Here is a 12,173-nt window from a genome sequence, read left to right as displayed (position 1 = left end):
CCCTGGCACTTTGCCCAGAGGTCTCGGCTGTAATGCAGGTCTACTACTCAATTGGAAAAGGCTGGAGATTAATCATCGGTCTGATGCCACCCTAGGTTGCAAAAAATGTGATTATGAGACGGTTTATTCCGCCCCGTCGTACTGCTCATATTACAATCGTTCCACTTCTCAAATTACTTGCACTTGCAAAAATGAGTGAAAGGTTATAAAAGTTTAACAATGCAGGAAAGAAAGGGGGAAAAACTAAAACCAAGTCAGATTTTAATTTTCTGTGCTCAGAAATTTTATAAAAAGGTAACTGTTCAGTAAAAAGGGTGGATTATAACCTGTGTTTCACAAAAAGTTGTTTCACATCCAGTTAAACCATATTTATTAACCCAAATGTGATTTTAATGTGCACATTTATTGCAGGAAACCGCTTCAAAAGCCATTAAGACCAGACCCTCGTTTCAGGTTCACAATTTTTCAAGTCTGTCTTAAAACAACAGTCAGGTGCCCATATGAAAACTGAAAGAGGCTTTCCTCTCTGTACTCATTCTTGTTGTTCAAACTGGCTGTTAAATGATCCCCTTCAAACACGCTTTCAGTGTAAGTGATGGAGGCCAAAATCCATTTGTGCAAAAATGCATTTAAAAGTTAATCTGAAGCTTGTATGAGGCTTCAGCAATCTGAGTTAGTCATATCTAGTGGATATCTGCCACATTTATAGTCTTTTTTTTATCATAAAATGACCTCATTGTGTTTCCCTTCATATTTGCTTCAGATAAACTTTTAAATACATTTTTGCACAGAAGGAGGACTGTTGATTTTGGCTCCCATCCTTTACGCTGTAAGTGCATTATGATAGCATCTTCTAATGGCCAGTATGAACAGGAGGAATGTTCATGGCAAGGACACCTTTTTCAATGTTTATTTGGGCTCCTGACTGTTGTTTTAGGACAGACTTGAAAAATTATGAACAAATCCTTTAAGTATTTTCGCCATAAAGGTCGGTTTACTTTCATCTTCTAAATGCCATTATTCAGGGTATTTCTGTTTGCATTTAATAGAGAAAATTATGCTAGGCACGCACTCCTGTTTTCTTCACACAAAATATTCACATGTTTTTCCCCGCTGCAGAGTGATTACTGGTGTGTTTTATCTTGGATGTTTCCACTCCACTGGTAAACCCATCAGAACTGTAGAGATGGAGGGAGAAAGAAGGAGCTGAATGTATGAGAAGATGAGGTTTGCGTGAAAGGGTGTAAGCAGTAAAGAAGATGAAAGTGAAGAGAGCAATGGAGAGGAAGAGTTAATGCAAGATGGAGATAGACGGATAAAACAGGTGGGTGGCAGAGAAGGGCAGAGATAATTGGATTGTGGGGGCATTCACATTTGACGAGGGTGAACATTTTTCCTGGACTTTCTCACCGTTTGGCTGAGTTCCTGTGTAATCAGAGGAGAGAGCTAATGTGGACGAGCAGCCAAACGAGACGCTCACATCAGCATGAACACAGAAAGGCCAAGTGGTTATTAACAGGTGCCATTCACTCTGTCAGGCACCATTTAAAAATGCAAACACTCATCGATGCCAATGCAGTTTCCACTCAAACAGTGGCTTTAACAGGCCATATGTCGGAACAGAATTAATTGCCTCAACTATCAGGACAATGCAGGGTCCTGAATGGTGACAGAGGTGAGGTGATAATGAGCTGCCATGCAAGACTAGATCGTTTCATCGGGTGTTGGGCTGTGAGATGTTCAGACAGGCCAGTACTTCCTGACCTCAACCCCAGGAAGAAGGAGCCTCACCAGCAAAATACAAGCATTAACATAGTTGAACTGCTTAAAATGGGGCTGAACTTAATTTTACTTTACGTTTTAGCTTGAGTAGCTCTGGAGAGTAGAGAAACAAAGTGAAATAAGGTGAGGAAAAAGTTCTGCATATCCAAGAGAAATACCAATTACACAATAATAACGTAAATCATGACTATAACTATGGATCTATGAGGCCGAACGATGACCGTCACCATGGTGTTTACCTTGAATGATATCATCTACTTATCCTCGAGACCATATATCAACAAAGTCATGTGACTGACCTTAGGAGGCTTGGCTTGCCATCTATAATAGCATCCGGGTGACCATGCCTCTTCCTCTTGCCTGGAATGGCTCAGCCTGTTCTGAGTGTCAAGAGATGGTGACGGTCATCATTTGATCTCATAGATCCATAGTTGTAGTCATAATCTACTCCAACCTCACTCAGAGCGCCACCACAGTCTTTACCTTGGATGACTAGTACCATCAGCGTCGCAAGGAACAGAGGATTCCACTCCCTCACGTCCTCCTTGCCCAGCAGCTGGGAGCAGAACAGCAGAACCCAACAGTGCAGGGGATGCCACATTGACTCTTTAAAACCTGGAAATGTACAGAGAGCACTCCATGTTGCTGCTGCATGGTTTTCTGAAAAAGGAACCCCTTTTAAAGCAGCCCAGGAAGTGGCTACACCTCCGGTGGAGTGAGCTACCAGATTACCTGGGACTAGGAGGTTCTACCTAGAATAGGCCTCAGAGATAGCGTTAACAATCCAATGGAATAAACACTGTTTTGACACAGACGAATAACAGAGTTGGAGCAAGAAGTGCATGCAATATAAGCCCTTAGTGCCCTCACTGGACACAAAGTAAGCAGGCCTATTTCCCCCTGTGGGAGAGCCAGATCGAGTTGAAGTGCGCTATCTCAACCACCTGGTTTACCGTCTGAGGGTTTATCACTTTAGGCAAAAATAAGGGAATCAGCCAGAGAGACACACTAGTGTTATCAGCCTTCCATCTAAAACATTCCTCACTTATAGACAGAGCATATAACTCACTCACTCTCTTGGCAGAACATACAACCAAAAGGAAAGCTGTTTTGTGATATAGAAACTCAAGGTTGGACTGCTCTATGGGTTCATAAGGAGCTTGAGTCAGGGATCTTTGCACCAAAGGGACATCCCATGATGAAGCTCTGAGAGTCCTGCCCGGTCACAGGTGGTACACTCATTTAATGAACTAAGACACTAAGGGATGTCCCCCCACTGTAACACCCCCCACTGCCTCATGAAAGAGAGATATAGCGGCAGTTTACACCTTAATAGTACTAGTCACCCTTTCTGAGTACAAGAGTGACTGAAGAAAGCAGAGAACCAGCTCGATGGGGCAAGTGGCTGGATCTTCCTGCCTATTGTGATACCACGCAGAGAACACCCTCCACTTCTGGTAAACATGAGTGGAAGGAGCCCTGGCATTGACTATGGTCTTCATGACAGCCTCATCTAACCCTTGAGAGAAGGACTGAGAAGGGGCCTTGCTCAGAGCTGCAAGACGGCTGGTTTGGTATGCTGTATCTGACCCTCTGCCTGGGAGAGAAGGTCCACCCTGACAGGCAGGGCCCAAGGTCAAGGTTGACCGTGAACCAAGTGAAGGAGCGTTGTCCCCCTTCACTTAGCTGGGTGGGCGGAGGCTGCACTGCCCCAGCATGAACAGACTGCCCCACCCACTGGCTCTTTGAATGTGCTCCTCCACAAGCAGTTCAACTGCTGCCCCACACGGGTTCTCAATATCCTCCAATAAATGTGCCATGCCCAAACAAGAAGGTCATTCACAATGGCCATCACGGGGGTCCATGATGCCCTGGCAAAAATAACATAACCTTGAGGCCATTTCTTAGTAATTTTTTTTTTCAGCAGTGCCCAACAGCTACACATGGATAAAAAGGGGAACCAATAATCAGGCTGCTCACAGATGGCCACAATTACTTACAATAAAATAAAAGGTGGAAAAAATGTACTTCACCTGAAAACACCCATTGTATGTGTGTACTGGTAAAGGGGGAAGCAATCAGAAGCTCACCCACTGTGAACAGGGGCTAAGGGCACTTAACAACAATAATAATAACCAACCAATGTATGTCATATACAGGGAGAAGAAATCCCACAAAACAATCCCACCTGCTGCACACAGAGGTAAAAAGGGAAATTGCCAATAGCAAATTACATATAAAGGAACAGTTATTCAAAACTCACCTCCCCTGTGCAAATGCATGAGGGGGGGTAAACTCAAAAAACCCACCCACTGCAAACAGTAAACAGGGAGAATAAGTGAACCCTGCTCAAATTAGTATATGAAGAGATTACTTGGTAATTACACCCAAATATTTTTCTTTAACTTACTCCTGAGGGAAAAACTGTATGAAACAAACAGCATTTACCCGAAGCTGCAAATTACAGGAATTGCTTAGCATCAGGTGTAACAAATGAGGCTACCTGAAATGAAAATAAGAAGTTAACACAACCAGTGTAACCCTCTGCTATATAAATGCAAGTGAAACAAGAAAGAGAGAAAAAAAAACACGTATAATTCTCAGGGACACAAGGCACCTGCACCACAGTAAAGGATTGTTGATAGTGGAGTCCCAAACATACACATCTTACCTACAGGTCTCAGATGAGGCAAGTGAAGCAAAGAGGAAGAGGCCTGGTCATCTGGCTGCTCTTATAGACTGTGAGCCAAGCCTGCTAAGGTCAGTCACATGACTTTGTTGATATATGGTCTGGAGGATAGGTAGGTGATAACATAATTCAAGGTAAAGACCCTGGTGACGGTCTGAATGAGGCCAAAATAGAATTAGATTTACAGACATATTATTTTGGGTATTATCTAGTCTTTTTAAATACACAAAGGTTGGTATCTTGAAAAACTATTTCCACGACTTAAACCTCTGTCCTTCTGGTAACTGAGGCCTGAATGAAGCTAACATACTGTAAATTGGAAAAAGAACAAAGCTGGGGGTTTTTTCTTAGAAAATACTGGGAATAAATGGCAACTTGCAGTATTTCACTTGTGTGATCCTCTATACCAGGGTGTAAGCAATAATAATCATAATAATAAATGAGCACTTATGAGCAGTTTATGCAGCAGGGATCCAATTATTAAACCTAAATGAATTCTGTTGTTGTGGCATTACACTAATACACACTAACTTAAACCATCTGGTCAAAATATCTTCAGGAATTGGGGGCTTATATATATATAAGCTTATATACATATATATGTGTGTATAAAAGAAAAATAAAAGGGCATATATATATATATATATATATATATATATATATATATATATATATATATGTGTGTGTGTGTGTGTGTGTGTGTGTGTCCAAACTTTTGATATATATATGATATATATATGATATATATACATGTATCTTCAGGAAGACAATTTTGTTTTTGTGTGTTATACTTATATTTACTTATATATTATACTTATATATATTTATATTTCTACTTGTTCCAGTTTTGTCTGTAGTTTTATCTCTTTGTCGTATTGTGTTTTGTGGATTTAGATCAACACCTTCAAACCAAGAGAAGTCAGAAATTTAAGTATTAAATATTCCAAGCACATTTTATTCCAGATGAACAGTATTAGGGGGCATTCCTTTGCTTGTGGTCTATTGGTATTGTCTTTATTCACCTCATTTTATATATGACAGTTTATTTCCAGGACATAATCAAAACAGTTTTAACTGCGAATACAAGACGCTTGTTGTGAGTGTATAAAACAGTTTTTATGTCCCTGCTTTGTAACACACTTTATAGTGTGTGTGTGTGTGTGTGTGTGTGTGTGTGTGTGTGTGCGTGTTGGCAGGCAGGACACAGTATTTATAGTCACTGTGAAGGACTCCAGAAGAAATCAACAACGACAGAACAAGCTGTTTCATTTCCACTGCTTTTCCCCTTAGCAGAATGAAGACACTCTATCACTTGTGCCTTAAAAATATGCTTTAAAGAAAAAAAAGCATCTGCTGCTCTACATATTAGTACAGTAAAAGTATACTTCTCTTACAAAAAGGTCTGTTGAAAAAGCAAAGAATGGTTCTCACCAAGGCAAACGAACAACCTTCAAGATGAATACTGCGTCCTGCTCCACCTATTCTCTCATTTCTCCCATCCGCAGGTGATTTTTTTCTTAGAATACTTAACACAATAAATGTAAAGAAATGTTTGGATTTTTCTTCAGAGAGAACATTAGGAAAGGTTTCTCTCATAGTGCTTGACCTACAGTTGTACTTGAAGCCTAGAATCAAACTACACCCTCCTGTGAACCTTATTACCATTAAAAAAAGGTGAGACCGCCTCTATGATCTAGCTGGAAACTGAAGAGCAGGCATCTATTTATGTGCTTGTTTCTCTGTGAGAACAAGTCAAGCAGTTTATGTGAGTGTTTCATATGTGTGTGTGTGTGACGGCAGACCTCATGCTGCTTTCATGCCTGACTTGGCAGCGCCGTCTCCACGACTCTCACAGTGAGGACAGATGGCAAGGACTTACCCTACTAAGAAACCCTCTAACGCACACTCTCAGACATGATGCACAACACAAGAACTTCCTTGGCACCCACTGACTAATCACTCAATCCAACAATGAGTCATGCATTGCATCCTTTCCCACTGTCTGTCTCTGCATATGTATGCATGTGTGTGTGTGTGTGTGAATTTTGCCAGCAATGTGCTTTTAAAATCACCTGAAGTCAGCAGGTCAAATCACACCTGCTGCTCTTTTCTCACTGTCTCACTGTTCCTGCTGCCTGCTCCAGTTCAAACTGCAGCTTCAAACATCTATCCAACTTTAACTACCCCGAAGATATTTGCAGTATCAAAATATTTTCTCACGTCTACCAGACTATAAAGCTGACACTGTTGATCAAAGGCACTGATTCATATTCAACACTGGAATAATTTTCTTAATGTCTACCCTGAGCTGTGCTTCATGACAGCTTTTAAACTGCTGCCACTGCATGAGAATTTAATATCCATTCTGCAAGCTAATTGCTGTTACTTGCTTTTAAGATATGTTAATTATAAGCACCAGACCCGGCAATTTTAGCTCTATCAAACATGAACATCATACTGTATATGGGAATTAGCATGAAATCTGAAGACAGGGGACATTTCTGAGAAAAAACCTGAACAAATGAATACAGAAACATGACAGATGCTCCCATACAAGGCATGAGACTCACTGAATGGTTTGATGGGTATAAATATGACATGAAAGGCTATATGGCCCTCAGTCACCAGATCTCAACCCAACTGAACACCTACAGCACTCTCTCACCACCTTGACCGAAACATAAAATCTGTGAATATCTTCCAAAAGAATAGTGGTATAGACTCTGAGCTAAGGAGCAGTAAAAGTGTTCTGGAGGATTATAGTGGCCCGGCATGTTCTACACTTTGTGTACCTGAACTCCCTCATTCAAGTTTACGTACCTTCACGCTCAAAAACGGACGACTAGTCTTACCTTCACTAAGAGGCAGGAAATCTCAATCCAAACTCCTTTATTGTCCCTGAGTAGTGGAACAAGCTATCAAACTCAATTTGGTCAGCAGAATCTATTTGTCTTCAAAAAATACTCAGTTAATATGCTCTTTCTCTCTCTCTATCTCTCTCAAAAAAGTGATCTGCTAGGCAAGCCTTTGATGAGTGTTAGAACAATTATTCTCAAATGAATTTCCTTGATCTACTGCAGCTCAGATTGCACCTCATTTGTACATCACTTTGGACAAAAGAATCTGTCAAGAGAATAAATGTAATCATTTTTCACTCAGACCTTCTGATGAGAAATTATTTCATATTTTAGGCACACACTTGAGACTTAACAGGTACCTAATCTTATACCTTACCTTATTAACTAATCTGATCCATGAAACACCAGATATTAAAACATGTAAATGCAGTCAACATGGAGAAATACGAATTTTAATTAAATCAAAACAAAAATTTCAATCAAGAATACAACGACCAACACATGACAGATGAGTGTGTCGCTTAACAATTTCTATTCTCTGTAATGTAGCAATAACAAACATTTCCATTATTTTCTCTAAAAAGGTGTTGAAGACCTTCCTACTTTCCTCACTCTGACTTTTTTGATGCTAACTTCCATGACAGCTGCAGAGCTGTAAGAGGCAAGAATCAATGTTTTTCAGTGGTCCAGATGCAAAAAATATAAAGATCTGAGTCCAGGTATCTTCTGTTGTGTAAGTCGACCATCCGTTCAGTATTAAAAACACAGCCGTCCTAATTTTATGGAAAGGTGAAATTTTAGAGAGCACAACATTGAAAATGTTTGGCAGAAATCAAGTTGAATGTCCATCAAAACCCCCCAAAAATCCTGTAAAAAAAAAATCTTCCACAGCTCACTCCAGTGTAACCTAGGCATCGTCTGGTTTGTCTGCTGGTGGTCCACACGGCTGTAGCATCTTCTCCATCAGGTTGAAGCGGACACGCGCTTTGCTCTCGTTCTCAGCCACAGAGAAGTAGTTGAGCAGGTCAAAGTGTCCCATGTAGGAGCAGTAAGAGTCTCGGTGCTGGTTGACCAGCCATTCCCACTTGCTGGTGTCAGCGTGTCCGGTGCCGATGTACTTAGACTGGAGATGCTCCAGCTGACTGTGGATGTTGTATCTGTCTGTCATTCTAACCAAAGAAGGAACAAAAAGCCATAATGTGAATGAAGTCATACAGACAGGTTGCAAAATTAACTTTTTTGTCCACTGGCCAAACGGCTAGTAAATGTTCAAATTTTACCAGCCACTCAATAGATTACCATTGTTTTTTTGGCTGGTGAGTGAAGCAAATTTACCAGCCACTTGCATATTTTACCAACATTTGGCTGGTGGCTGCTGCTAATATTGTACCCTGCATACAGAGGCAGCACAGTGAGATTAAAGAATATGGAATAATAAGGACAGGTTCACAATTTTTCAAGTCTATCTTAAAACAGCAGTCAATTGCTCAAATGAAACAGATGTTTCTTGCCATAATCATTCCTTCTGTTCATACTCGCCATTGGAAGATCCCTTCATACTGCACTTACAATGTAAATGATGGGGGCTATAATCCACAAGCCTCCTTCTGTATAAAAATGTATTAAAAGTTTATCTGAAGCTTATGTGATGCTTCAACCGTCCACGCGAGTCAAATCAAGTAGATATCTTTCAATGTTACAGCCCTTTTAGAGCCGAAATCCCCCTTTTTTTGTTACTATACTTCCACCGCAGCCCAACAGGGAAACACAAACACATATCCACTTAATATGACAACTCAGAATGCATTAGAAGGGGATCTTTTAATAGTCAGTATGAACATGAGGAATTATTACAGCGAGGGAAACAGTTCATTGTTCATATGGGAACCCAACTGTTGTTTCAAGACATACTTGAAAAATTGTGAACCTGGTTGAATTTTCCGTCATGACGTTACCAGCTATTTAGCAAAGGGGGACATGGATGGCTTTCTCTATCCGTTCTCCTCATGTACTTCATTAAATACAACAATAAACGGTAAATAACGTTACCTTCTTCGCTTTTACACAGAGACAGTTAGCATGCTAACGTTGGTTTCAATAGAATTATAGCCAGCAATAACGTGCTGTTTGCTAGCTGATGTTAGCCTAATAAAGACGCTCCTTTATAGCTGATTATCAGTTTCTCTGTGATGAAGAAGTTTTAAAACGAAATATAAAACACACTTACTCGATTTGATGTTAGAAGTTTTAGATAAAAGGTGTAAATAATATTCGCACTTCGTCGTATTGGAACAAAGTGACGACTTCCGGTACGTTCGCCGTTTAAAATGAACCGGGGGGAAACAGGCTGCAACTTTCTTTTGTCGCTTTCATACCATGATTAAGTACAGTGTTGCCAAACCAGGATGTACCAGGTTTACAATGTAGGCATAATAACTTAGAATTCAAGATAAAGTTAGTGTTTATCAGATTACTATATACCATACCAGCACCTCCGACCCATCCCACCCTGGACACAGACTCTTTTAACTTCTTCCCTCAGGAAAAAGGCTGAGATCCATAAAAACCTCCAGCAGATACTTCTTTCCAGAAGCTGCTGCCCTACTAAATAGCTGAACTGTACTGTCATGAAAGTGGATTTTACATTTCACATCCCTCAGTTAATCCCTGCACTAGTCACTTTCATATATTTCATCAAAATGGACTTAACATTGCATTCAACCTTCACTGTTACATAATTTAATTATTTATTGCACACCACTTATCACCTTCATATATTTCATACACTTAATTAGTCCATATTTCCTTTGTACAGTTAATATTTCATTTCAAGTTTTATATTCCATTTCAAAACTATTATTATTCCATTCTTTAAATAGATTTTAAATTTTAAATTTAATTTTAGTACTACTTTGTTTATTTCATTATTATGATTATGTTTATTATTATTATTATTACCTTACGTTTCAATTTTTCATTCTATTTTCTATTTTTATTCTTCTGTGTTGCGTTTGTGGGAGAAAACACCAAGACACATCCTTTCTTTGCTTTCATATTTGGCTAATAAACAGATTCAGATTCTGATTCAGATGAAAGAAAAGGGTTTGAATGTCTGTGCTAAATCAGATCCTTTACTTAAGTAAATGTAGCAATACAACAGGGTAAAAATACTCCATTACAAGTAAAAGTCCTGCATGAAAAATCCCACCTAAGTAAAAGTACATAAGTGTTACGAGCTTGATGTCATTAAAGTATTGCTGTAAAAGTAGTGGTTTGGTCCCTCTGACTGATATATTATCATATATGACACTATTAGATTATTAATACTGAAACATCAGTGTGTAAGCAGCATGTTACTGTTGTAGCTGCTGGAGGTGGACCTAGTTTGAACTACTTTATATACAGTTAGCTAGTTTAGTTCAGTGGTTCCCAACCTAGATAAATCTGAGGGGTTGTGAAATGACAAATTCTGATACATAAATCTGTTTTCAATTTTTGGACCTTTTCTCTAATCTTTGATTATTGATGAAATATTGGATCATTTGAACTTTTATTGAAATGAAACCATGTGAGAAGTTTAGAGGGAAAAATCACTACCTGGTGGAACTGTTAACAACTCATAGCTCATGCTGTTTGTTGAACTAGATTCACGAAATGTTCAGGAGAAATTTAGTACTCTCTTGAATATTAATAGCAACATAAGTTATGTTGGCCTAAATCTGCTGAATGCACTTTTGATGTCTTTATCCATATTAGATGCACTCTGGATGGCAACGTCTGTCATTTGGTCTGTTGTTCCACTTTGGTCCAGACTGAAATATCTCAACAACTATTGGACAGATTAAGGTGAAATGTTGTACTGCCATTCATCATCCCTGGAGGACGAATCCTACAGAGTTTTCCTCTAGCGTCACCTCTAGGTTGACATTCTTCTTCCTCTAGGTTGATGGATTGTCATGAAATTTTGTAGACATTCATGTCTAGCATGGCTGCATAGTCTTGCTTCATGTACACAAAGAAAGTAGACAAATAGATTTGTTGTTAATCTTACTCATACAGTTAATATTACTGAGGGAATTGGGATTTAATATTATATAATATAATATATTCAATATTACATCAATTTATAAAAACATAATGAAAACAAGAGAGGTTTTATTTAGTGTTATTTGAAGGTAAGTCACATAAGATTTTGCAATAGCAGTGTTGTAGCAGAATGTGTTTAATATGTTTTTATAACCAAAGCTTAATTCCATCTCCAGTCTCTTAATGGTAACACTTTGCACTTCAGATAAATACTTGCCTTGTGCATAAGTGTCGTTTTTCGGTTTCTTGTCTTTCATTATTAGCATGTTGCTGTTAGCTGAGTCAACTCATTTGTGTTTTCTCCTTGGTAACAGCAGTGGAGATGTGACAAGAGAGCAGAAGGCAGCAGAACTCAAATGTCATTGCAATAGCAGATGAGCTGCTGTCCTCAGCAGACCACATCCACTGACATCCATTGGACTGCCTCCACAACATACATATGGCTACATAAACTGCTCTTACATAAAAATGTTGTAACCTTTTCCTAGAAATGTTATTGCCTCTGTTCCACTAGAGCCTCTGTGAAAGATTTAGACCTTGATCTGTACATGGAAAATTGACATCAGCCTCTGTTCCCACAAGACACACAAGGAGAAAATTGCCTGAGCATTTACAGGTTAAGGTACATGTGGTAAAGGGCCTGAATTGTGTGGAAATGTTGATGGTGGTGCTGCTTCTGGTTTTATGTGTTCAGCCTGTGATGAATAGAAATGACTAGAAATCCAGAAAGAATCAATAAAGTTTGCCATTATAATGGA

At 39.3% G+C, this 12,173-nt stretch overlaps 1 protein-coding gene across 1 annotated transcript; it reads right to left on the bottom strand.

Moving 5' to 3' along the window:
- Positions 1-7,765: 7,765 nt before the first annotated feature.
- Positions 7,766-9,667, bottom strand: sf3b5 (splicing factor 3b, subunit 5). The gene is made up of 2 exons (XM_042433816.1): positions 9,557-9,667; positions 7,766-8,498 (listed from the first exon to the last, which is right to left on the bottom strand). Exon 2 carries the CDS (start codon positions 8,495-8,497, stop codon positions 8,237-8,239), a length of 261 nt encoding a protein of 86 aa, XP_042289750.1. The 5' UTR covers position 8,498; positions 9,557-9,667; the 3' UTR covers positions 7,766-8,236.
- Positions 9,668-12,173: the final 2,506 nt, after the last annotated feature.

Source organism: Thunnus maccoyii, chromosome 14, assembly GCF_910596095.1.
Source record: "Thunnus maccoyii chromosome 14, fThuMac1.1, whole genome shotgun sequence".
Classification (NCBI taxonomy): Eukaryota; Metazoa; Chordata; class Actinopteri; order Scombriformes; family Scombridae; genus Thunnus; species Thunnus maccoyii.
The sequence above is the reverse complement of the archived record's forward strand: the minus strand, read 5'-3'. Positions and strand labels throughout refer to the sequence as shown.